This window comes from Perognathus longimembris, chromosome 23, assembly GCF_023159225.1.
Source record: "Perognathus longimembris pacificus isolate PPM17 chromosome 23, ASM2315922v1, whole genome shotgun sequence".
Lineage (NCBI taxonomy): Eukaryota > Metazoa > Chordata > Mammalia > Rodentia > Heteromyidae > Perognathus > Perognathus longimembris.
This window is the reverse complement of record NC_063183.1, coordinates 427,518-448,453: the sequence shown is the minus strand read 5'-3', so window position 1 is coordinate 448,453 and position 20,936 is coordinate 427,518. Positions and strand designations below refer to the sequence as shown.

The 20,936-nt window shown below is 48.6% G+C and overlaps 2 protein-coding genes across 4 annotated transcripts; both read right to left on the bottom strand.

The window, feature by feature from the left end:
* Positions 1 to 8,769: 8,769 nt before the first annotated feature.
* Positions 8,770 to 16,713, bottom strand: Decr2 (2,4-dienoyl-CoA reductase 2). Of its 2 annotated transcripts, none has more exons than XM_048332556.1 (9): positions 16,561 to 16,713; positions 15,379 to 15,447; positions 14,511 to 14,562; positions 13,298 to 13,433; positions 11,294 to 11,418; positions 11,104 to 11,197; positions 10,824 to 10,928; positions 10,296 to 10,513; positions 8,770 to 9,035 (listed from the first exon to the last, which is right to left on the bottom strand). In XM_048332556.1, the coding sequence occupies exons 1-8, from the start codon at positions 16,638 to 16,640 to the stop codon at positions 10,296 to 10,298; spliced, it is 879 nt and encodes a 292-aa protein (XP_048188513.1). In that variant the 5' UTR covers positions 16,641 to 16,713; the 3' UTR covers positions 8,770 to 9,035. The 2 variants fall into 2 exon arrangements, with proteins under 2 accessions (XP_048188513.1, XP_048188512.1); XM_048332555.1 differs by having other exon boundaries at positions 8,770 to 9,032.
* A 546-nt stretch (positions 16,714 to 17,259) lies between these two features.
* Positions 17,260 to 20,402, bottom strand: Nme4 (NME/NM23 nucleoside diphosphate kinase 4). Of its 2 annotated transcripts, none has more exons than XM_048332554.1 (5): positions 20,290 to 20,402; positions 19,031 to 19,164; positions 18,703 to 18,804; positions 18,462 to 18,574; positions 17,260 to 17,667 (listed from the first exon to the last, which is right to left on the bottom strand). In XM_048332554.1, the coding sequence occupies exons 1-5, from the start codon at positions 20,378 to 20,380 to the stop codon at positions 17,544 to 17,546; spliced, it is 564 nt and encodes a 187-aa protein (XP_048188511.1). In that variant the 5' UTR covers positions 20,381 to 20,402; the 3' UTR covers positions 17,260 to 17,543. The 2 variants fall into 2 exon arrangements, with proteins under 2 accessions (XP_048188511.1, XP_048188510.1); XM_048332553.1 differs by having other exon boundaries at positions 19,031 to 19,269; positions 20,290 to 20,392.
* Positions 20,403 to 20,936: the final 534 nt, after the last annotated feature.

The following is a 20,936-nucleotide window of genomic DNA, read 5'->3' as shown; positions in this document are numbered from 1 at the left end:
TTTGGTCAATTTAAGGTTAGAGTCTCGATCCTCAGATCTCAGCCTCCTGAGTATCTAGGATTACAGGCATGAGTCACCAGCACCCAGCTATTTCTTTTTTTTTTTTTTTAATATTTTTTTGAAGATTTATACAGTTTATTAATCCCTCTGTGAAAAATTCACCATCATCGCAGGTCAAGTCATTGCAGGATCTTTTTTCCTTTGGCTGTTATCCAATCTCCAGCTCACTTTTTTTTTTTTTTTTTTTTTTTTTTGGCCAGTCCTGGGGCTTGGACTCAGGGCCTGAGCACTGTCCCTGGCTTCTTCTTGCTCAAGGCTAGCACTCTGCCACTTGAGCCACAGCGCCACTTCTGGCCATTTTGTGTATATGTGGTGCTGGGGAATCGAACCCAGGGCCTCATGTATACGAGGCAAGCACTCTTGCCACTAGGCCATATCCCCAGCCTCCTATTTCTTTTTATTTCTGACAAATGTTTCTCATTCATTCTTGTTTGTTTTTGTTTTTTTTTTTTTTTTTTTTTTTTTTTTTTGGCCAGTCCTGGGTCTTGGACTCTGGGCCTGAGCACTGTCCCTGGCTTCTTTTTGCTCAAGGCTAGCACTCTGCCACTGGAGCCACAGCGCCACTTCTGGCCATTTTCTGTATATGTGGTGCTGGGGAATTGAACCGAGGGCTTCATGTATATGAGTTGAGTACTCTTGCCACTAGGCCATATCCCCAGCCCCTCTCATTCATTCTTTAGGTGCCGTCTCACATCTCCCAATTGTTTGTTGGGTTCCAGGTTGCCTAGCACCAGAGAGGAGGACAGGAACCCAGGAGACAGACATACACAAGTGTATTTACTATAGTGACTTTGTTTGGTATGAGCCAGGGTCCAAAGAAGGTGATCTGAGAACAGTTTTCCAGAAACTGCCCTCTCCAAGGCACAGCTTCAGTGAATGATCTTCCATCAACAAGATATTATCCTGACAAGTTGAGTTCACTGAACTAGAGCCAGATGCTTGACCCAAAGACGAATCCACATCTCTCCTTGGGATTGGAACATGAGACCAAAGAAGGAACAGTATCTCTCTACAGGGCCAGGACGTCACTTGCCCAGGTAGCAGCAGAGCTAGAGTGTCTCTGTAGGCTCAGAGGACTCAAGCCGTGTAGGACCTAGGGTCTTCCCCAACATTCCCCCAGAGATTTATAGGGCAGGGCTCTTGCCTGCAGCCAAGATAACTACCTGATATGTACAAAAGAAACATCCCAGTAGCTACTTCTGTCCCAGAGCTGAGGGAAATGCCCCAGAGGCCCTGCCCAGCCAGAGAATCCCTAACCTAAAGTCTAAAGTCCACCTGTCTGCTGCTCCAGAAGGACGTTGCTACCTACCTGTAGGATGCTGAGCCTTGGCACAGAGCCAGAGACATATAAGATGCCATGCCACTCACCCCTACCTACACATATATTTCAGGGCTTGACTGCTGCACGGCTGGCTTGGCTTGTCCCATTGGATAAGGACAAAATGATGTACGGAACAGAGAGTAGAGGAATATCTGCTGGCCTCAAAATACCACAGCTGATCAGGCTCTCCAGGATTGATGTCATACTCCCTGCCTCTGCTCAGTCACTGAGCCCATGTGAACACTGGCAAGTAGACAACAGGAAACTGTGACTGGTGATGAACTTCAGCAAACCTCCCCTGACCTTCAGGGTCTGCACCTGCACTGTGAGTTCCCTGTACTTGATACACACAGTGCCTTCTTGGTAGGGGAACAAGTGAGGTTACCCTCAGCCTGACTCCTGTAAGTCAATGACTTGGCCCAGGCCTGGCATGTATCACAGCTCTCCCAAGATGAGAAGGAAAGATGGACACCAGAGCCTGGGAAAACCCAATGAAGTTCTGGCAGGTAGAAAGTGGCCATTGGTATTTCCCACAGGATTGGGGCAGCGACCCAACAGTATGTAACTAAAACCAAACAACTACTCAACACATAAAGGTCAAAAATCGACCTCTCAGTGGAATACAATAGCTCAAAAGCTATGTATGTACGTTCATATAAGACTACTGTCGACATATTGTCTAATATCGACATTACATTTAAAGCCCTAGGTAAATTTTCTTGGGCTTGGCCATGTGGCTACTGTATATGTTCTTGATACATTGTATATTGTATATATGTCTACCTGACCTAGAGAAGGGAAAGAAAAACAGGGCGTAAGATATCACAAGAAATGTACACACTGCCCTACTATGTAACTGTACCCTTTTTGCACAACACGTTGTTAAAAAAATTTGTGTTCAATTAATAAATAAATTAAATTTAAAAAAATCAAAACAAACAAAAAAAAGTGGCCATGGGCACCAGGACTGATAGCACAATCATACCAGAGTCAGGCTGCTCCAGGTTGCCATGGCAACAAAAGTCAGCCAAAGGGGACTCTCCTAAATTTGCAGTGTTGTAGGATTTTGGGTTTTGGGGTTTTTTTTTTTTTTTAGGGGAGTGCAATTTTATGGTTTTCTTTGCTTTCTGTATAGACAAAGATTATCACATCCAGATGTTCATTGTAGTCTGTGGCATCTCAAAAATCACCTGTGTGGCTCTCAGCAGAGTAAATAAGTTGGGATTTACTCTTTTCATTAAATAAGTACAGCATGTAATGTGCATTCTAGGCCAAGTGGGGGTGGTATATAACTATAATCTCAGGTACACAGAAAGTAGGGAGGGGACAAAGGTAGTTCTAGGCCATCCCAGCCCCTACACACACCCACAAAAAAATCCTATCTCAAGAAACAAGCTGACTGATTTGTTGAATTGAAGCCCCTTTGTACAACTATTTAAAGGTATTTTTTTTAATTGAGCCATGGCCAGGAGCTGGTGGCTCACACCCTATAATCCTAGCTACTCAGGAAGCTGAGATCTGAGGATCATGGTTCAAAGCCAAACCAGGCAGGAAAGTCCTTCAGATTCTTCCTTCCTTCCAATTAACCACTAGAAAATCAGAAGTGGCACTGTGGCTCAAAGTGGTAGAATACTATGTTTGAGCAAAGGGAGCTCAAGGACAGCGCCTAGGTCTGGAGTTCAAGCCTCACAACTGAAAAAAAAAAAATTGAGTCAGGCACTGGTGGCTCATGCCTATAATCCTAGCTAGTCAGGAGGCTGTGATTTGAGGATCTCGAGTTTTAGGGACAGTGCATAGGTCCTGAGTTCAAGCCCTAGGACTGGCACAGAAAAACAAAACAAAGAATAAAAGAGGGTGATAGGAGTGAGGTTGGTGGAATACATTGTATGCAAGAATAAAATTATCACAAAGAAACACATCTTGTGAAGCTAAGCAAAATGAACTCCAAGAGAAGGAAACAGGAGGATTTTATTGTTGTCATTATGTTTAATGTACTAGGTGAATTTCCTTTGGCACACCCCATGTGGTTACTATATATGATTTTGGTACACTGGATAGTGTATATATGCTTACCTGAACCAGGGAAGGGAAAGAAAAATAAGGGTGTAACAAATATGACAAGAAAAGTACTCACTACCTTATTATGTAACTGTACCCCTCTATACATCACCTTGTCAATAAAATTTAATAAAAAAAATGATATTTAGGCAATTTAAAAACATTATTTACGGGGCTGGGAATATGGCCTAGTGGCAAGAGTACTTGCCTCATATACATGAGTATACATGAAGCCCTGGGTTCAATTCCCCAGCACCACATATACAGAAAATAGCCAGAAGTGGCGCGTGCCTCAAGTGGTAGAGTGCTAGCCTTGAGCAAAAAGAAGCCAGGGACAGTGCTCTGGCCCTGAGTCCAAGCTCCAGGACTGGCAAAAAAAATAACAATAAAAAACAAAAAAACATTATTTACATGAAGACCAAACACACAAGTCTGCTCTAGTATTACATGTCACATCACAGTATGGAACTGTCATGTTACTATAGATGATGCATGTTAAAATTATGAATTACTGCATACTAGATGGGTTTTATAATTCAATCATTTGAAAAATAAAAGTAAGAAATCATGAGTGGAAAAAAAACCCACGTCTTGTATACAACTAATGTATATAGATAGGGAAAGAAAAACAAGGGAACATTAGAGCTGGGGATGCAGCTCAGTAGTAGTACTTGTCAAACCTGCATAAAGACCTTGGTTTGGTTTGATTCTGAGCAATACACACAAAACAGAAGGTGTTGGGGTTCAGTTTTGGCCTTGAGGGGGAAGGGCCCCCCTGAGACGCCGCCCTTCCCCCAGCCCTGGGGGAATGCAGAAGTAGACCACAATTCTCTGGGTCTGGAACCAGAAGAACTGGCTTTGCGACCAGCCCCCCAACTTTCTCGCCAGCCCATGTGCTCCCCATTCTCGCGGGCTTTGCCCCTGGGGTGGTGCTAAGCAAGTGACGTTAGCTCATGAGGGGGTCCTATGACAAGCTCGCCAGCCTATCGCCAGCTCTTGGTCAATCACCCCTTTTGTTGTCACCCCCTACTATATCAACTGCTAGCCACTCCCTTATTAAATCAGATTTGCTCTTGAAGCGTCTCCGAGATCCACGTACGCCTGGCTTTCTTCAAGGGTAAGGAAGGAGGAAAAGCAATCTTGTACGGCCGCGTGCACCTGAGGTCTTTCCTGAGCCCCCCCCACTCCACTCTGGCCTTACCTGCGGGTTGGGTGACCAGGGGAGAGGGTGAGAAAGGGAGCGATTAGAGTAGAGTAGAGCCTGACCCCCCTGTGCCAGGGGAGGCGACCCGAGCCCAGCAAGAAGGGAAGAGTGGAGAGACAAAATAATATACATTAGTAAATAAATAAATAAATAAATAAATAAGAAATACACCCACACACAAGTAAAGTACACTGTTAGAAATAATATTTTGGGGTTGGGAATATGTCTTAGTGGTAGAGTATTTGCCTTGCATGCATTAAGCCCTGGGCTTGATTTCTCAGTACCACATACACAGAGAAGGCCAGAGGTGGCGCTGTGGCTCATGGCTCTTCTATCACCACAAAGCAGATTCTTTTGAGGAGTTTCCAGTACATTATCCATTCTCATTCACCGAGGAGATATTCCCTGATATACAGCTACTTACCCCCTTCGTAAGTATAGTTCCTAAATTAGCTTTTATCTCTCTTCCCTCACCAAAAAGCAGATTCTTTTGAGGAGTTTCCAGTACAATATCCGTTCCACCAACTGCTGAGTCCTGAAGGACAGCTCACCAGAGGGTCCAGAGCCTTTTACTTAACCAGACCTGTTGCTGAATGATGTTTCCATCTTAGCTGTGCATCTCTGCCTCCAACAAAGCAGAACCTGTTCATTGTGCCAACCTATCACCTCTGTCCCTCCCAGGCTACTCCCTGAAGTCATTCTCCAAGGGTAAGGAACAGCAGGCGCTGGCGGAGAGCAGTTCTTCCTCTAGATCTCCACATCTGCCTAAGAACTTTTTTTTGTTGTGTGCCAGTACTGGGGCTTGAATTCATGGCCTGGGTGCTGTCCCTTGGCCTTTGCCGCTAAAGGCTAGCGCTCTGCCACTTGAGCCACAGTTCCATTTCCAGACTGGGAGAAGATCTTTACCGGCTATTCAACGAACAAAGGCCTCATATCTAAAATATATGCAGAACTAAAAAAATTACCTTCCTCCAAAACAAAACCGCAAAGAACCAATAGCCCACTCATCAAGTGGGCTAAAGACTTACAAAGAGACTTCTCTGATGAGGAAATGAGAATGGCTTTTTGGTAGTTTATTAAAGGTAAGAGTCTCAGTAGCTTCCCTGCCTGAGATGGCTTCCAACCTTGATTCTCAATCTCAGCCTCCTGAATAGCTAGGATTAGAGGCTTGAGTCACCAGCTCCTAGCTTGGAACTGTTTTTTTGTTTTTGTTTTTGTTTTTGTTTTGGTGGGTTTTTTTTTTGTTGTTGTTGTTGTTTGGTTTTTGTCTGTCATAAGGTTTGAGCTGTAGGCCTGGGCACTGTCCCTGAGTTCTTTTGCTCAAGGCTCTACCTTGACCTGCTCTACTACTTTGAGGCACAGAGCCACTTCTAGTTTTCTAGTGGTTAATTGGATGATAGTCTCTAAGACTTTCATGCCCAGGTTGGCTTTGAACCCCAATCCTCAGATCTCAGCTTCCTGACTAGCTAGGATTACAGGCGTGAGCCACTAGTGCCTGGCTTGGAACTGTGTTTTAAAGCTCCTCAAGCCCTATTTGCCTCCCTTGTTGGTAGATTTCACAGCAACACATTCTAGCTTCTAGAACCTGTAAATAGCAGATGGAGTCAAGAACGGATGGTGGGCTTCCTCTGCCAGGTAGCCTCCCACCTGGACTGGGCCTGGGTCTGACCACCAGTCCCTATGCCTACAAAATCCAAAGGGCAGTAAAAAGCAGCCTCCTTGGACTGGGAATGTGGCTTAGTGGTAGAGTGCTTGTCTAGCATGCATGAAACCCTAAGTTTGATTCCTCAGCACCACATATACAGAAAAAGCCACAAGTGGTGCTGTGACTGGCCAAAAAAAAAAAAAAAAAAAAAGGAGGCAGCTTCCCATTCCCAGGGAATGAGGACCTTTTGGGTCTGCTGGGGCTTGAGGTCAGAATACTTCAAGCACTAATGGTGAAAAGAACTGGCCAAAAGCAAACAAGGAATTTCTCTAGGAGAAGCATCTTCCTAGAGACCCAGATGTTCACCATGCAGGAGTCTTGACCCACTGCTAGGGGACTAGAGGCACCTCCTGCTCAGGTCCCTCCTCTGGTTACCCATACCCTGAAGAGGGACTGAACAGAGACTAACACAGCCCCCTTCTCACCCATGGCTCCAGGGACTTAGGGTGTTGTTTTTTTGTTGTTGTTTTGTTTTTTATCCTGGTGATGGAGGGAAACTGCAAAGAAATGCATCTGATGAAGCCACTGTGGAGCTCAGGTGTAAGAGCAGGCAGGGCATGTGAGCGACTGAGAGCTCTGAAGGGGTCATGGCTCTTATCAGACTGCACACAGGCTAGGCCCATCATCAGGAAGATGTGCTCACAGTCCAGATCTTCATAAGCCTTTCACATGCCTGAGTACTGAGACACAGTGATTCAGTGCCCCATGTAGCTTACAGACAAGATCTAGGTGAAACCACCTTCTTATCAAGACCTCTCAGATGCCTCATCTGGACTGTGCAGGGAGACTGAACAAAGTTACTCACCATGTGTGTACTGTGGACATGGTTCTGATAATGATGGCCGGGAAAATGCTCAGGTTCAAGGCTGATGGCAATCAGTCACAGAGCTGCTTCTGGAAGGTAAGTATGCTCACATGTAACATTTGTACAGGAGGGCTGCAGCTCCTCCTGCTTTACATTTTGAGCCACATATTGAAATGAACCTTAAGGCCAGCTCAGTAGCTATAAGCTCAATACTATGTTTGCCAAAGGGGGCAATATTGTATTCCAACTACATCAAGACCCCAAATCTTGGTTCCTTCTTAGAAAGCAGAGTTCAGGAGAAGCTGCCACCTTGATAAGGTGCAGACGCCATGTAGCTCCCCCTCCCGTGGGAACTATGGCCCCACTAATAAACCTCCTTATGAACCTTCCAAAAAAAAAAGAAAGCAGAGTTTAGCACATTCTGGGTTTAGAGTATCAGGGAGGTGGGGTTTCACAGACTATAGTAACCACAGGGCTGAGGGGCATCTGTGGATAAAGGATGCTTCCTCCAACAGGGGCCATACTTCCCTATGCTCATGAACCTCCAAGCTGAAATCCTGAAGCTGTGCTAGTTACCTTCTTTTACATGCAAAGGTGGAAGAAAGGATACAAAAAGTAACCAAACTGAGAGACAGGAAGGAAACACAGCACAGTCACTACTTCACAGTGAATCTTTTTTCTTCTTTTTTTTGTTGATATTATTTATTATGTAGCAATTGTGACAGAAAGCCAATTCAAAACCTATTAGTTGGGGCTGGGAATATGGCCTAGTGGCAAGAGTGCTTGCCGCCTATACATGAGGACCTGGGTTCAAATGGCCAGAAGTGGCGCTGTGGCTCAAGTTGGCAGAGTGCTAGTCTTGTGCAAAAAGAAGCCAGGGACAGTGCTCAGGCCCTGAGTCCAAGGCCCAGGACTGGCGCAAAAAAAAGAATAAAAAGAAAACAAAAAACCTGTTAGTTAAGGTTCTATTAATTTTAGAAACTGCATAATCCAAGCAATTCTCTAGCAAATTTCCTTATATTATCTTCCAGGAATTCTTTTACTCTCATTATTTGGCTCTAAAAATGTTTACAGGCAACGACGTGTTATATTAGAAAAGAGAATATTGAATATATGAAGTTAGTGTTTGACATGAGTTAAATATGCATGAAGTATAAGAATTACAAAAGTGATGGCTAGGAATGTGGCCTAGTGGTAGAGTGCTTGCCTAGCATGCTGAAGTCCTGTGTTCAATTCCTCAGTACCACAGAGAAAAAGCCAAAAGTGGCACTGTGGCTCAAGTGGTAGAGTGCTAGCCCCGAGAGAAAAAGAAAAAAGAAGAAGCCAGAGGCAGTGCTCAGGCCCTGAGTTCAAGCCCCAAGACTGGCAAAAAAAAAAAAAATTACAAAAATGGGAGTGTGGCTTAGTGGTAGAGTGCTTGCCTAGTATGCTTGAAGCCCTGGGATCAATTCCTTAGTCCCATATAAACAGAAAAAGCTGGAAGTGGTGCTGTGGCTCACATGGTAGAGTGCTAGCCTTGAGCAACAGAAACTCAGGGACAGTGCCTAGGCCCGGAGTTCAAGCCTCAGGACAAAAAATAAGAAAGGGAATTACAAATGAATGCTTCTTTGAAACATATATTTGAATTAGAACTTTTAATGAAGTTGATATTTTACATAAATTCAAAACATAAGTCAAGAAGTGATTTTATATTTTAATCTTCTGTGGAAAAAAATTCCATTGTGATTTATTCAATGGGGAGAGACACCCCCCCCCATAGTAGCTCCAAGCAGGATTCATCTTGCCTTCTTGAGAAACAAGCAGAGAATTTCTGGGTCTGGTTAGGCAATCAGAGGGTTCCACAGAGACAGATGCAGTATCTGGAGAGTGGTCTACAGCCCTGCTGGGAACATAGTGAATCTTTTTAATCATCTTCCTTGTAAAATCTTTTGCAAAGACCAACACATATGTATTTTTATAGTAGTAGTTATTTTTTAAAAAATGCACTTGCCGGCAAAACCCTAGGAACTGTGTTCAAACACCTGAATGGGCCAGTTGCAAGCTGGGCTCATTGCTTTATCACTCCCACCTGGGATGGGACAGAGGAAGTGTGGAAACAGCTTGGAACCTTGAAGAAGGGCTAGATTGAGGGGTTGCAGAATGTAGATTCAGTGTTCTTGGCTTGGCTGTAGCTACTGTAGGACGGGGAAATAAAAGGCCTCGGGTATAGTTGTAACTCATACCTATAATTCCAGCACTTGGAAGGCTGAAGCAGAAGGATCTCAAATTCAAATCAGCCTAGGCTACCTAGTGAGACATTGTTTAAACTAACAAACAAAAAAAGTTGCGCAAGGCACCAGTGACTCACATCTATAATCCTACTACTCAGGAGACCAAAATCTGAGGATCACTGTGGACAAGAAAGTCCATGAAGGTGCTAGGATGTAGCTCAGTGGCAAAGCGCTTGCCTAGACAAGTGCAACATCCTGGGTTCGATCCCCAGTACAAAAAAAAAAAAAAAAGAAAGTCCACGAGACTCTTATCTCCAATAAACCAGCAAAAAGCTAGAAATGGAGGTGTGGTTCAAGTAGTAGAATGCCATCCTTGAACAAAAAAGCTAAGGGAGGGCTGGGGATATGGCCTAGTGGCAAGAGAGCTTGCCTCGTATACATGAGGCCCTGGGTTTGATTCCCCAGCACCACATATACAGAAAATGGCCAGAAGTGGCGCTGTGGCTCAAGTGGCAGAGTGCTAGCCTTGAGCAAAAAGAAGCCAGGGACAGTGCTCAGGCCCTGAGTCCAAGGCCCAAGACTGGCAAAAAAAAAAGCTAAGGGAGAACAGAGAACATCCTGGCTCCGAGTTCAAGCTCCAATTCCAACACACACATACATACACACACACACACACACACACACACACACAGAGTTGTATTCCTCCAACACCTGCCTCCAACAGCAGAGTTCAAGGTCACTAGAAAAGACCAAGGGTACCATGCCCACCTACCATACAGCCTGGAGAACTGTCTTGTCTACCCAGTGGGCAGCATCTCACCTATGGCCAAACTGGGATGGGGCAGAGGCACACCTGCAGAGACCTGCCCTGCAGTTCCACACTGGCAGGATACTGGCAAGGCTGACCCCCAAAAGCAGGAACACCACCTCACCTAGAGTTTAGCAGAGTAGGATTCAAACTCCACCAGCCTCTTGATGTCATTTGGAAATGTCAACCAGCTCCCTCCATCAACCACGAGGACAGTCCCAGTCACATAGGAAGCCAGAGGACTTGCCAGGTAGAGCACACTGTGGGCAATCTCCGTCTTGTTCCCCAGCCTCTGCAGTGGGCTCATAAGACCATTTGTGCTCTCCCATCCCTGAGAGCCCCCTGGAAAACAGCAGAAGGCTCAGGCCCCAGTGAGCCCTAGAACCACAGGGCCCTCCACCATCCCAGGCAGCTCTCTCTGAATCACATCTGAAAATGGTGGGGCACTGTTAACATCATTGAGGCAAATAGCAGTGGCTGGGTATGGAGAACCAGTACAAGAGGACTGGATGCCCCATAGGCAGTCAAGAGTGTAGGAACCCTTCCAAGTGGGCCAAGCCACACAGAGTAAGAGACCAAAAATCCTGAATGGCAGAAATAAGACAGCACTTTTCAGATCCCGTATGGCTGCTGGACTCCCTGAGAACGTTACCCAGTCTCCGGAGTCCTTCTGTGCCACTGATGGGGCCAGGGGCCAGGCTGTTGACACGGATATTCTTGGGACCCCACTCCACAGCCAAATGCCGTGTCATAGCATCTACATGGAAAACAGACAGGTAGGAGGCTCTGCCTCCTGAGGCGGCTCAGTGGCCAGTGGGGGCTGAGGGCCAAGGCCAGGCCCTTCTGCTGCCCACAGCTGGACTCAGCCTCCAGTAGACTGTCAGCCTCCAGGGATGGTCAGGACAGACCAAGCTAATGGGGTGTGTCCATACCCACAGCTGCCTTGGCAGTGCCTGCATGAACCTGCAGCATCTGTCCCCGGAGACACAGGGTTGCTGTGATGTTTACAATCACCCCTCCATGGTCCTGCAGCACGCAAAGGATGGGGCAGTAAGCAGACACCCAAGAGAGGTAACTTTCAAAAGGACACACCTACCTGGCAGCACCCAGAGGGTTGCCTACCCGGAAGAACTTCTCATAGAGTACTCGGGACACATTGAAGGTGCCAATGGTGTCGATGTCAACCACAGTCTTGAAGGCATTGAAGGACAATGCACCAGCAGAGCACAGGAAGTTTCCAGCTGCACCTGTAGAGTGGGACACAGCAGGTGGTGCTGATGCCCTGGGAAGATGGGACTCCAGGGGGGCTGAGGTCCTGAGGAAGAGGACCTTGATGTTGGGTGGGTAGGGACCCTCAGGTTATACCAAGTTGGAGGCACTTGGACAACTTCCTGAATGACAGGAATAAGACAAAATGTTATGTTATCCTCTAAAGAAGTTGAAGTCAGCTGGGTGCCAGTGGCTCATGCCCATAACCCTAGCTACTCAGGAAGCTGAGAGCTGAGGTTCAAAGCTACGGGCGGGTGGGGGTGGGTAGGAATGTGGCTTAGCAGTAGAGTGCTTGCCTAGCATGCATGAAGCCCTGGGTTCAATTCCTCAGTACCACATACACAGAAAAACGTGGAAGTGGCGCTGTGGCTCAAATGGCCGAGTGCTAACCTTGAGCAAAAGCTGCTCAGGGACAGTTCGTAGGCTCTGAGTTCAAATTCCAGGACTGGACAAAAAAAACAAACAAACACTAGCCCAGGCAGCAAAGTCTGTGAGACTTTTAACCACTGTAAGACAACCACCAGAAGACCAGTGGTGCTGTGACTCAAGTGGTAGAGCACTAGCCTTGAGCTGAAGAGCTCAGAACAGCACCAATGCCCAGAGTTCAAGCCCTACAACCAAAAAAGAAAAGAAGTTGAAGTCTAATCTTTGCTATCTATGAATGTGACCTTATTTGGAAATAGGTTTTTGCAGATATTATCAAGATAAGATGAGGCCATACTGAATTAGAATAAGCCCTAAATCCCATGCATGACTGGTACCCTTTATAGCTGACCATTAGTAGCTTACAATAGAGCACTTGTGGAACAAGCAGGCCCCTGAGTTCAATCCCCAACACTGAAGAAAGGAAGGAAGGAAGGAAGGAGGGGAGAGGAGCGGAGGAAAGAGGGGAGGAGAGGGGAAGGAAGGAGAGAGGAAGGAAGAGGAGGGGAGGGGAGAGGCAAAGAGAGGAAGAAAAGAAGGAAGGAAGGAAGGAAGGAAGGAAAGAAGGAAGGAAGGAAGGAAGGAAGGAAGGAAAGAAGGAAGGAAGGAAGGAAGGAAGGAAGGAAGGAAGGAAGGAAGGAAGGAAGGAAGGAAGGAAGGAAGGATCAAAGACATGCAGAGGAGCTGGGCACCAGTAGCTCACATCTGTCATTCTAGCTACTTGGGCTAAGATTGGAAGGACTGTTATTCTAGGACAGCCTGGGCAGAAAAGTCCAGGACATGCCATCTTAGTAAAAGAAGCTGGACATGGTGATTGATGTATGCTTGGCGGTGTGTGTGTGTGTGTGTGTGTGTTTTGGATTGTGGCCCAGGAATGTATCTGGACAAAAAGTAAGACCCTATCTTAAAAATAATCAGTGCAAGCTGAGTGCTGGTGGCTCATACCTATAATCCTAGTTACTCAGGAGGCTGAGACCTGAGGATCATGGTTCAAAGTCAGCATTGGCAGATAAATATGAGAGACTCTTATCTCTAAGTAACCAGCCAGAAGTGTAAGTATGGCTTAAATGGTAAAGTGCCAGCCTTGAGTAAAATGCTAAGGAACCATGCCCTGAGGCCAAGCCCCACGGCTTTTTTTTTTAAAGTGGAAATTCCAGGACACATGGACATTCCTAAATTTGGAGTCAGTCATGTTCACAGAGCATCTACTTGAGCTGAAGCTGATCTTACTCCTTACCTAAAAAAAGAAATGAGTTTCAGGTCAGAGGCCTAGAGCCTAAGTCTTGTTTCAGATAGATGAAGGGGTTGTAGCTGAACCCAGGGCAGGCAGCTAGGCTCTCTGATATGCTTCATATCCTAGGATGAGTTCCAATGCTTCCAAATAGCACTACTAACTTGTTCTAAAGTTTATACCCTCATTCAACATTGACTCACAGTTAATGAGGATATCAATTTTGCCAAATTTCTTCAGTGCCTGGTTCACAGCAGCCATTACAGCTGGAGGAGAACGGACATCCATTGATAAAGGAAGGCACTGCTGGCCAGTAACAGCAGCCAGCTTCTCAGCAGCCTAAACACCAAACAGAAAGAGAGGCGCATAGAAAGCAAGTTTCAGGACTTGATGGGACTGGAGGTGTTGCTCGAGCTGTATAGCACTTGCCTAGCAAGTCTGTAAGGCCCTGAGTTCATCCCTTGTACCTCCCCCCAAAAACTAACGAAAACACCTTTGAGGGGCTGGGAATATGGCCTACTGGCAAGAGTGCTTGCCTCGTATACATGAGGCCCTGGGTTCGATTCCTCAGCACCACATATACAGAAAATGGCCAGAAGTGGCGCTGTGGCTCAAGTGGCAGAGTGCTAGCCTTGAGCAAAAAAGAAGCCAGGGACAGTGCTCAGGCCCTGAGTTCACAGCCTAGGACTGGCCAAAAAAAGAAAAAAAAAAAGAAAAAGAAAGAAAAAGAAAACACCTTTGATTCAGTGAGCACTACTTCATTTCTGGAACTTGGAGATCAAAGGAATGCTGCCCTGGGGAAAGGCAGACTGAGTGGTGCTCTAGACATCAGTGAGTCTGAGGCTTTGGCCTTAGGGCTTCCTGGGGCCTCAAACAGCTGGAGGCCAGGGAAGGCCTACTCTGGGACCCCAGGTTTACTGCTACATACCACTCTGAGAAGACTAAGCCTAAAAGTGGTCAGTCACTGGGCCATGCACCTGATGAACCTTGGTAAGACATCTGCCCTCCACCATTTTCCTCCCTTCACATCATTCTGTCATCCCTGGGCAGCAGCAGTCTCAGCTGGCCACTGTCCTCTGCTGAAGACAGTGGTAGTGTGGTGAGACACTCCTCCCAGGTCAAGTCATCCTCCTGAGTGGGCGGGGTGATGACCCTGATCATTCTGGTAAGCCCAGAGGAGCTCTCCCGAGGTCATCATGTTACCTCCCAACATGAGGCCCTCACAGGACCCAATAACTGGAGTTTGAGAAGCCAAGGGTATCTCTGAGGGCCATGTCAGAGACTCCACATTTGAGAGGGAGCAAGTTTTGGTGTTACCATTCCCTGAACCTAAGGACCCCCCACCTCCCCCTCAACAGTCCAGGCTCAAGACCTCCATAGTCCCCTGTGGACAGTCCACAGAAGGGGCCCTCTCACCATGGACACTCTTGGGAGGCTCCTGCTGGCGATGACTGTGTGGCAGCCATGCCTGCAAAACCAGAAGGCAGGTCAGAGAGGGTAAGGGCAAGGAACACAGGTGCACTCCTCCAAGTTGCAGCACTTCCCCAACAGTTTCTTAGGCAGAAGTATGAATCAAGTATTACTAAAACATGGCTGGCAGAGGGCATAGGGATTGAACAGGACTGAGTAGTTCTACAGGGACCTCAGATGGATGTTATGGTTGCCTGCTGCTGGGTTTCTGAGTTGGGATATTTTGCCCCAAATACCATGCCTATGGTAGAGGCCACTACCACCAGGTCCAGACACCTGTGCAGGTTCCCTAGTTGCAAACTCCCTCATTGGGGTGGGTCTTAGCAGAGATCTTATTTCTGAGGCAGGGTGTGCTCCAATACCATCTCCTGAGAAACTTAGTCCCACAGTGACAATGGGGTTACCACCTATTATAACAGGTTCCAGGGGAGCTATATCATATAACATGTGGAAGGACCCTGAGCTCAGATGGACTTATGCTAAGAACTTAACAAGTCCTAAGTCACCAGCTTAGAAGACCAGTCCACCTGGCAGGATGAGCCCTAAAGTCTCTTCTAGTGGGTGGGACTCATCTGGGGGAGGGGGCACTGGAGAAGGGCTTTTCTTCCCATACTCAGTTGAACTCTGAACTGGATGACAAGTTGGTGTCCCTGACCTGGCCACAGAACTTGTGTCCCAAGAGACATTGTCAGTCACAGTATAAGGTTCTGACACAGGCCATCCTGTCTCCAGCTGTGTGAGGCCAGTCTCCAAGCACCAGCAAGGTTTAAGCAGGAGAGGTGAAGGGCAGGAAGGACTTCCAACTAGTACTCACCTCATGAAAATCTCAGCAATACGGAACCCAATCCCAGAGCCACCACCTGTGATAAAGGCCACTTTGTCCCTAGAACAAGAAAAAAAGGGGGCAAGGAATGTGGCTTAGTGGTAGAGTGCTTGCCTTGCATGTACAAAGCCCTGGGTTTGATTCCTTGGTACCACATAAATAGAAAAAGCCTTAAGTGGGGCTGGGAATATGGCTAGTGGCAAGAGTACTTGCCTCGTATAAATGAAGCCCTGGGATCGATTCCTCAGCACCACATATGTAGAAAATGGCCAGGAGTGGCGCTATGGCTCCAGTGGCAGAGGGCTAGCCTTGAGCAAAAAGAATCCAGGGACAATGCTCAGGCCCAGAGTTCAAGGCCCAGGACTGAAAGAAAGAAAGAAAGAGAGAGAGAGAGAGAAAGAGAGAAAGAAAGAAAGAAAGAAAGAAAGAAAGAAAGAAAGAGAGAGAGAGAGAGAGAGAGAAAGAAAGAAAGAAAGAAAGAAAGAAAGAAAGAAAGAAAGAAAGAAAGAAAGAAAGAGCCAGAAGTAGCACTGTGGCTCAAGAGGTAGAGTGCTAGCCTTGAGCAAAGGAAGCTCAGGGATAGTGCCCAGGCCTTGAGTACAGGCCCCAGGACAGGCCAAAAGTAAATAAAAAACAAAGCTATTTACAAAAGTCACTATTAACTAATGCCAAGCATGTGGCCCAGGAAGGACTTTGTTCTACTGAACTGGGCACCAGAACCCAGGGTGACTCTGTAAGAAAATAAAATGCCGTTTTTTGTAAAAGTGAAAACAAAAGCCTGTTTTTCCTAATTTTTCAGGAAAAAGGAGTTCAACCTACAACTCTCTAAGTCAAGGACCAGCATAGGTGGCTCACAACTGTAATCCTAGCTAGTCAGGAGGCTGAGAACTGAGAACACCAGCTGGGGCAGGAAAGTCAATGAGACTCTTATCACCAATTAACCACAAAAAAAAGCCCAAAGTGGAGCTGTGCCTCCGGTGGTAGAGCGCTAGCCTTGAACCTGGGCCCAGGCCCAGAGTTCAAGCCCCAGGACCGGCAAAAAAAGAAAAACCGACGAAGGGCTCCGGTCTACCTGTGGCAACTGCCCCCACGTGCGGGGGGGTGGGGGGGAGAGACTGTCATCGCCTCAAGGCCCTGCCCACGGCCTGCCCCAGCTTCCCGCCCGGCACTCACTGGAGCAGGTCCGGGCAAAAGAGATGGCGGTACTCGGGGAGACAGTCGTCAGCTCCAACGTCCGGTGGCGGCGAGGCCATGACGCTCGGAGCCCGTCAGGGCGACTAGGACTTCACCCGGTACCCGCCCCTTCCTCCTGGACATAAGCCACGCCCCTGCCTGGAGCTGCCTTACCTGGCGTCTGGCCCACCCTCCTGGAACGAAGCCCCACCCCCGCCTGGAGCTGCCCTCCCTGGCGCCGAGCCCGGCCCCGCCCTTCTCTGAGTCTCCTTCCCTCCCCTCACTCCCCTCAGCCACGGGCTCCCTTCCGGTAGGCTTCCGGGATGCCCAGCTCACCGCGGCCCGCGGCCTGCTGGGATCGTGGGTGGGCGGGGCGCGCGCGCCCTGCGCAGGCGCACTCTCATTCCTCTCCCTGAGCGGGTCGCGGCGGTGGTCGCTCGAGACCCCTGTTCGCTCCTGGCTCTGGAAATGAGGCCAGGCTCGCAGGGCAGCAAGGCCCGCCGCGTCGGTTGGAGCGTTCTGCGAGCACGTCCCTGCCTCCCGGACATGCCCCCCTCCATGCGGCCCTGACTCCTGCCTTGTTTGTATAGTCACCAGAGTCAGGGATCCCTGGGTTGGGAAAACTAAGGTTCAGTTCTACCGTTGACAAGTTGCATCGAGGCGTCGCTGCTGTTTCAGGGAGCGTTAGTAACGGTGAGCTCACTCCTTGAAAGCAGTTAATTTTAATCTCTTCCTGGGGGAGGAGTTCACCTTTAAGATGCCCAGAAAGTTATCTGGCACTTTGATACAGGAGGATCTGCTCCACTCTTGTTCTGGTTTAGTATACAGAAAGGCACATCAAGTTGAGGTTCAAACTACTCTGGGCTAAGGTGGGACCGAAGGAAATTGTTTGGGAGAGACAGGAAGGGTGTGGGGCTGGAGTTCTGGTTAGCAGAGGTAGTTGGTCCTGGTGAGCACTGGAACAGACTGGGCAGCATGAACCCTCAGGCTGGGTAGCTGCTGCTGTGGGAGCTCTCTTCTGCCCAGTTCACCAGCTCACTGCTTTGGAACCATAACTGGATCTCTCTCTGAGCACCTTCCACGGAGTTACTGGCATGGATGATGTTCCTATGACAGATGAGGAAGGAGAGTGTCAGGCTTTGTGTGCAATGGATTCCCAATAACCATCCATCCCCTAGCTGCTCTCTGCGCTCTGCTGAGCTGTCTAGGGGAGCAAGCGATTGTGTAGTGGGAAGGATAAGGGGAAGGGGGCTAAAAAACTGCACTGGGCCTTGGCTTGGCCTCTTAATCAACAACCTCAGGCCAACCTAGACTCTAAAAAATTTATTATAAAGGTGAGGGGCTGGGGATCTGGCCTAGTGGCAAGAGTGCTTGCCTCGTATACATGAGGCCCTGGGTTCAGTTCCCCAGCACCACATATACAGAAAATGGCCAGAAGTGGCGCTGTGGCTCAAGTGGCAGAGTGCTAGCCTTGAGCAAAGAGAAGCCAGGGACCGTGCTCAGGCCCTGAGTCCAAGCCCCAGGACTGGCAAAAACAACAACAACAACAACAAAAATTTATCATAAAGGTGATGTACAAAGGAGTTACATAAGTGATCCCAACTTGTAAGGGTCTCCTTTCCCCACCAGTCTCATGCCATACTCAAAGATTCTGCTATGGTATTCTGATCACAATGACAACACATACACACAAATGCAAAGGGTTTGTGTTATTGTCTCCTATTTATGGGAAAGGGTTGTGAAAAATTTGTTCTGGCCAATATTAGCTGTGGTGTTCAACCATCACATCTCTTCTGGCTTCACTTTTAGCCCAGCAAGACACCCAGGACTCCAGGATTGCCTTAGCAACAGGATGCCACCCCAAATTCTGGCTCCCATCACCCCACAATGGGCCCTCATACCTGCTTATGTGGATACTGAAGTCTCCTCGGATGGTCCCAGAGGCAGCCTCAGTCGAGTCAGTGTGTCCTATCATGGCCCTTGAGGCCTGCACCACATTGTATCCTTCCCAGACCTGCAGCACATTGCTAAAGGTTGAGAAATGAACAACTCCCAGGCTCCTGGGGCTAAATCCAGGCCTTTTCACTCTGCTCAGAGGAGGACCACATCCATGACCCCTTCACCATTCCTAACCCACTGTACCATAGCCACAATGGGTCCAGAGCTCATGTAGATTATGAGGGCTGGGTAAAAGGGCTTCCTCTGTAGGTCCTGATAGTGCTCAGCAAGGATGCTCTCTGGGGCCTGGATAACATTGGAAGTAGGAGCAAGAGGACTTCCTGGTGAACCCCACCCCCATAGGCTCCCAGCCTCAGGGTTTTTGCAGACAGCATTCATGCAAGCTGACACCCCAGCCACAGAACATTTGCCCCTCCCCCCAAGTGCCAACTCCAGGAGACTCCAGGAGACAGGAGGGCCAAGAAGTAACCTCAGACACAACAGAGACACAACAGACCAAGGGCTCTGATACCTGTAGCATCTTCATCTCAACCAGCTTGAAGCCACGCCTCTCAAAGCGCTGGATCACAGCCCCTACCAGCCTCCGCTGTATTCCATCTGGCTTCAGAGCAACTAGGGTTCGTTCCTGGGTCCAGGAGGACCCTCCTTTAAAAGAGGAGGGGTCAGGACTGCCACATGTCCTCTTTTCATGGTTCCCATGCAGGGATGGGGCACACTTTGCTTCTGTGTATCTGCCTCTGAAGAGCAGCTCTGGAAGGAATAAGTGCAATGTCCATGAGCAGGCCCTAGGCCTCGCACTGTACCCTGTGTGATGTGACCTGCTCCCCTCCTAGGCCATTGCAGAATCTACTGAAGGTGCAGCTGGCTTTCCCCGAGAGGCCAGCCTAGCGAAGTGACCATCCAGGCCTGGAGAGGCCACACTGAAAAGAAACTGCCTCCGCACCCCCCCCCCCCACTCCTCTTCTCCAGGGGACCCCAGACACTGTAAACTTCAGACCTGTGGCATTAGGGGGACCTCAAAGCCCATCATCTGGGTGAGGTGCAAAGAATATCAGGAAACAAAGGAGAGGAAGTGTCCCTTTTCCAAGTGGGGGTTGAAGAGGGAAGGATTTCTACCTTCCAGGCAGGAGCATAACTGCTATGGGGTTTCATGCTAGACTCTAATCAGCACCCAGCCCCTTCTGAGAGGACACTCTTGAAAGGCAAGAGGTGTCTGCCCCTTCTTGCAGCCCCAGGCTATTCTCAGAAGTCATCTGCTTTGAGTGGAGCCCAGGCTGTAGATGTCCCACCAAGAAGATAAAGGAAACTTCAAGTTAGGATCCAGTCAGGCCAGGTGTGGAGGGAAAATTGGCCACATGGGTTCCCATTGCCTCCCTCCAGGAGAAAAGACATTTCCTGGCTTGTTCTCTCAGGAGCCACACTGTGGCCCAGTAGCTCTTTGTGACTTGAAGAGGCTATTTCCCTCTCCAGGGTGCTTGCCAGGAACACCAATCCTGGGCTTCTGGAAGCAGCTTGTTGAGGGGCGCAGAGGGGTGGGCTGGGTCTCTGGCCCAGCTTGGCCTGGAAGTGACTCACTGGTGACAGCGGCTCCTGGGGTGGGATGCCAGGCTGGGAGTGCGTCCTCCACCAGGGAGCCACGGGTCCTCTGGTGGGGACGCCAGGCTTTTTTTCTGCTTCGGGGCCCTTGGCCTTGGGAGGCCTTGCCGCCGCTGCATAAGTGCAAAGGCCGCGTGGAGGCCCTCCGCCCGCCTCCCTCCGGGCTCGATTCACCTGAGTTGGGGCGCATGAGCCAGCGCGAGTCCGGGACGCGCAGACTGGGCAGCAGCCCCCGCAGCGCGGAGCGCCCGAGGACACCTTTCATGGCGCGGGCGTGGTCTGGGCGCTGGCGCGGGTACTGGGGAAGGCAGCGCTGCCCAGCGGCCCGACCTAGCCCGTCTCACTCTGGCTCAGCCCAGCATCGCCCGAACTCTTGAGGACGACCCTCCAGGCAACTTGGGTTAAGAATCGGAAGAACAGCGGACCCAGCGTGGATTATACTGGTCTTTGTACCAGTACACCCAGGCCCAGAGTTCAAGCTCCAGGACTGGTGCATGGGCACAACACAAAGAGAGCAATAGATGGAATTGTAATGTGTGCATGTGTGAGTCATCATGGTGAAACTTTCGCACAATTAATATGCATCTTAAAAATGAAAAAATATGATGGGTGCTGGTGGCCCACGCCTGTAATCCTAGCTACCCAAGAGGCTGAAATCCGAGAACCGTGGTTCCAAGCCACGGAGCAGGAAAATCTGTGAGAGACTTACCTCCAATGAACCACCAGAAAACCAGAAATGGTGCTGTGGCTCAAAGTGGTAGAGCACCAGCAAAAAGAGCTCAGGAACAGCGCCTAAATCCTCAGTTCAAGCCCCATGACTG

Bases quoted from the DNA above. Each gene is read 5' to 3' on its own strand.
- Decr2 (XM_048332556.1), bottom strand. From the start codon at position 16,640: ATGGCCTCGCCGCCACCGGACGTTGGAGCTGACGACTGTCTCCCCGAG. The intron at 15,448-16,560 runs GTGAGTGCCGGG...TTCTTGTTCTAG, and splicing joins TTTTGCCCGGACCTGCTCCA to GGACAAAGTGGCCTTTATCA. The intron at 11,198-11,293 runs GTAGGCAACCCT...TGCGTGCTGCAG, and splicing joins TCTATGAGAAGTTCTTCCGG to GACCATGGAGGGGTGATTGT.
- Nme4 (XM_048332553.1), bottom strand. From the start codon at position 20,380: ATGAAAGGTGTCCTCGGGCGCTCCGCGCTGCGGGGGCTGCTGCCCAGT. The intron at 19,270-20,289 runs GTGAATCGAGCC...TATTCCTTCCAG, and splicing joins GCTCATGCGCCCCAACTCAG to AGCTGCTCTTCAGAGGCAGA. The intron at 17,668-18,461 runs GTATGAGGGCCC...CATCTGTCATAG, and splicing joins TTCAGTATCCACATAAGCAG to GAACATCATCCATGCCAGTA.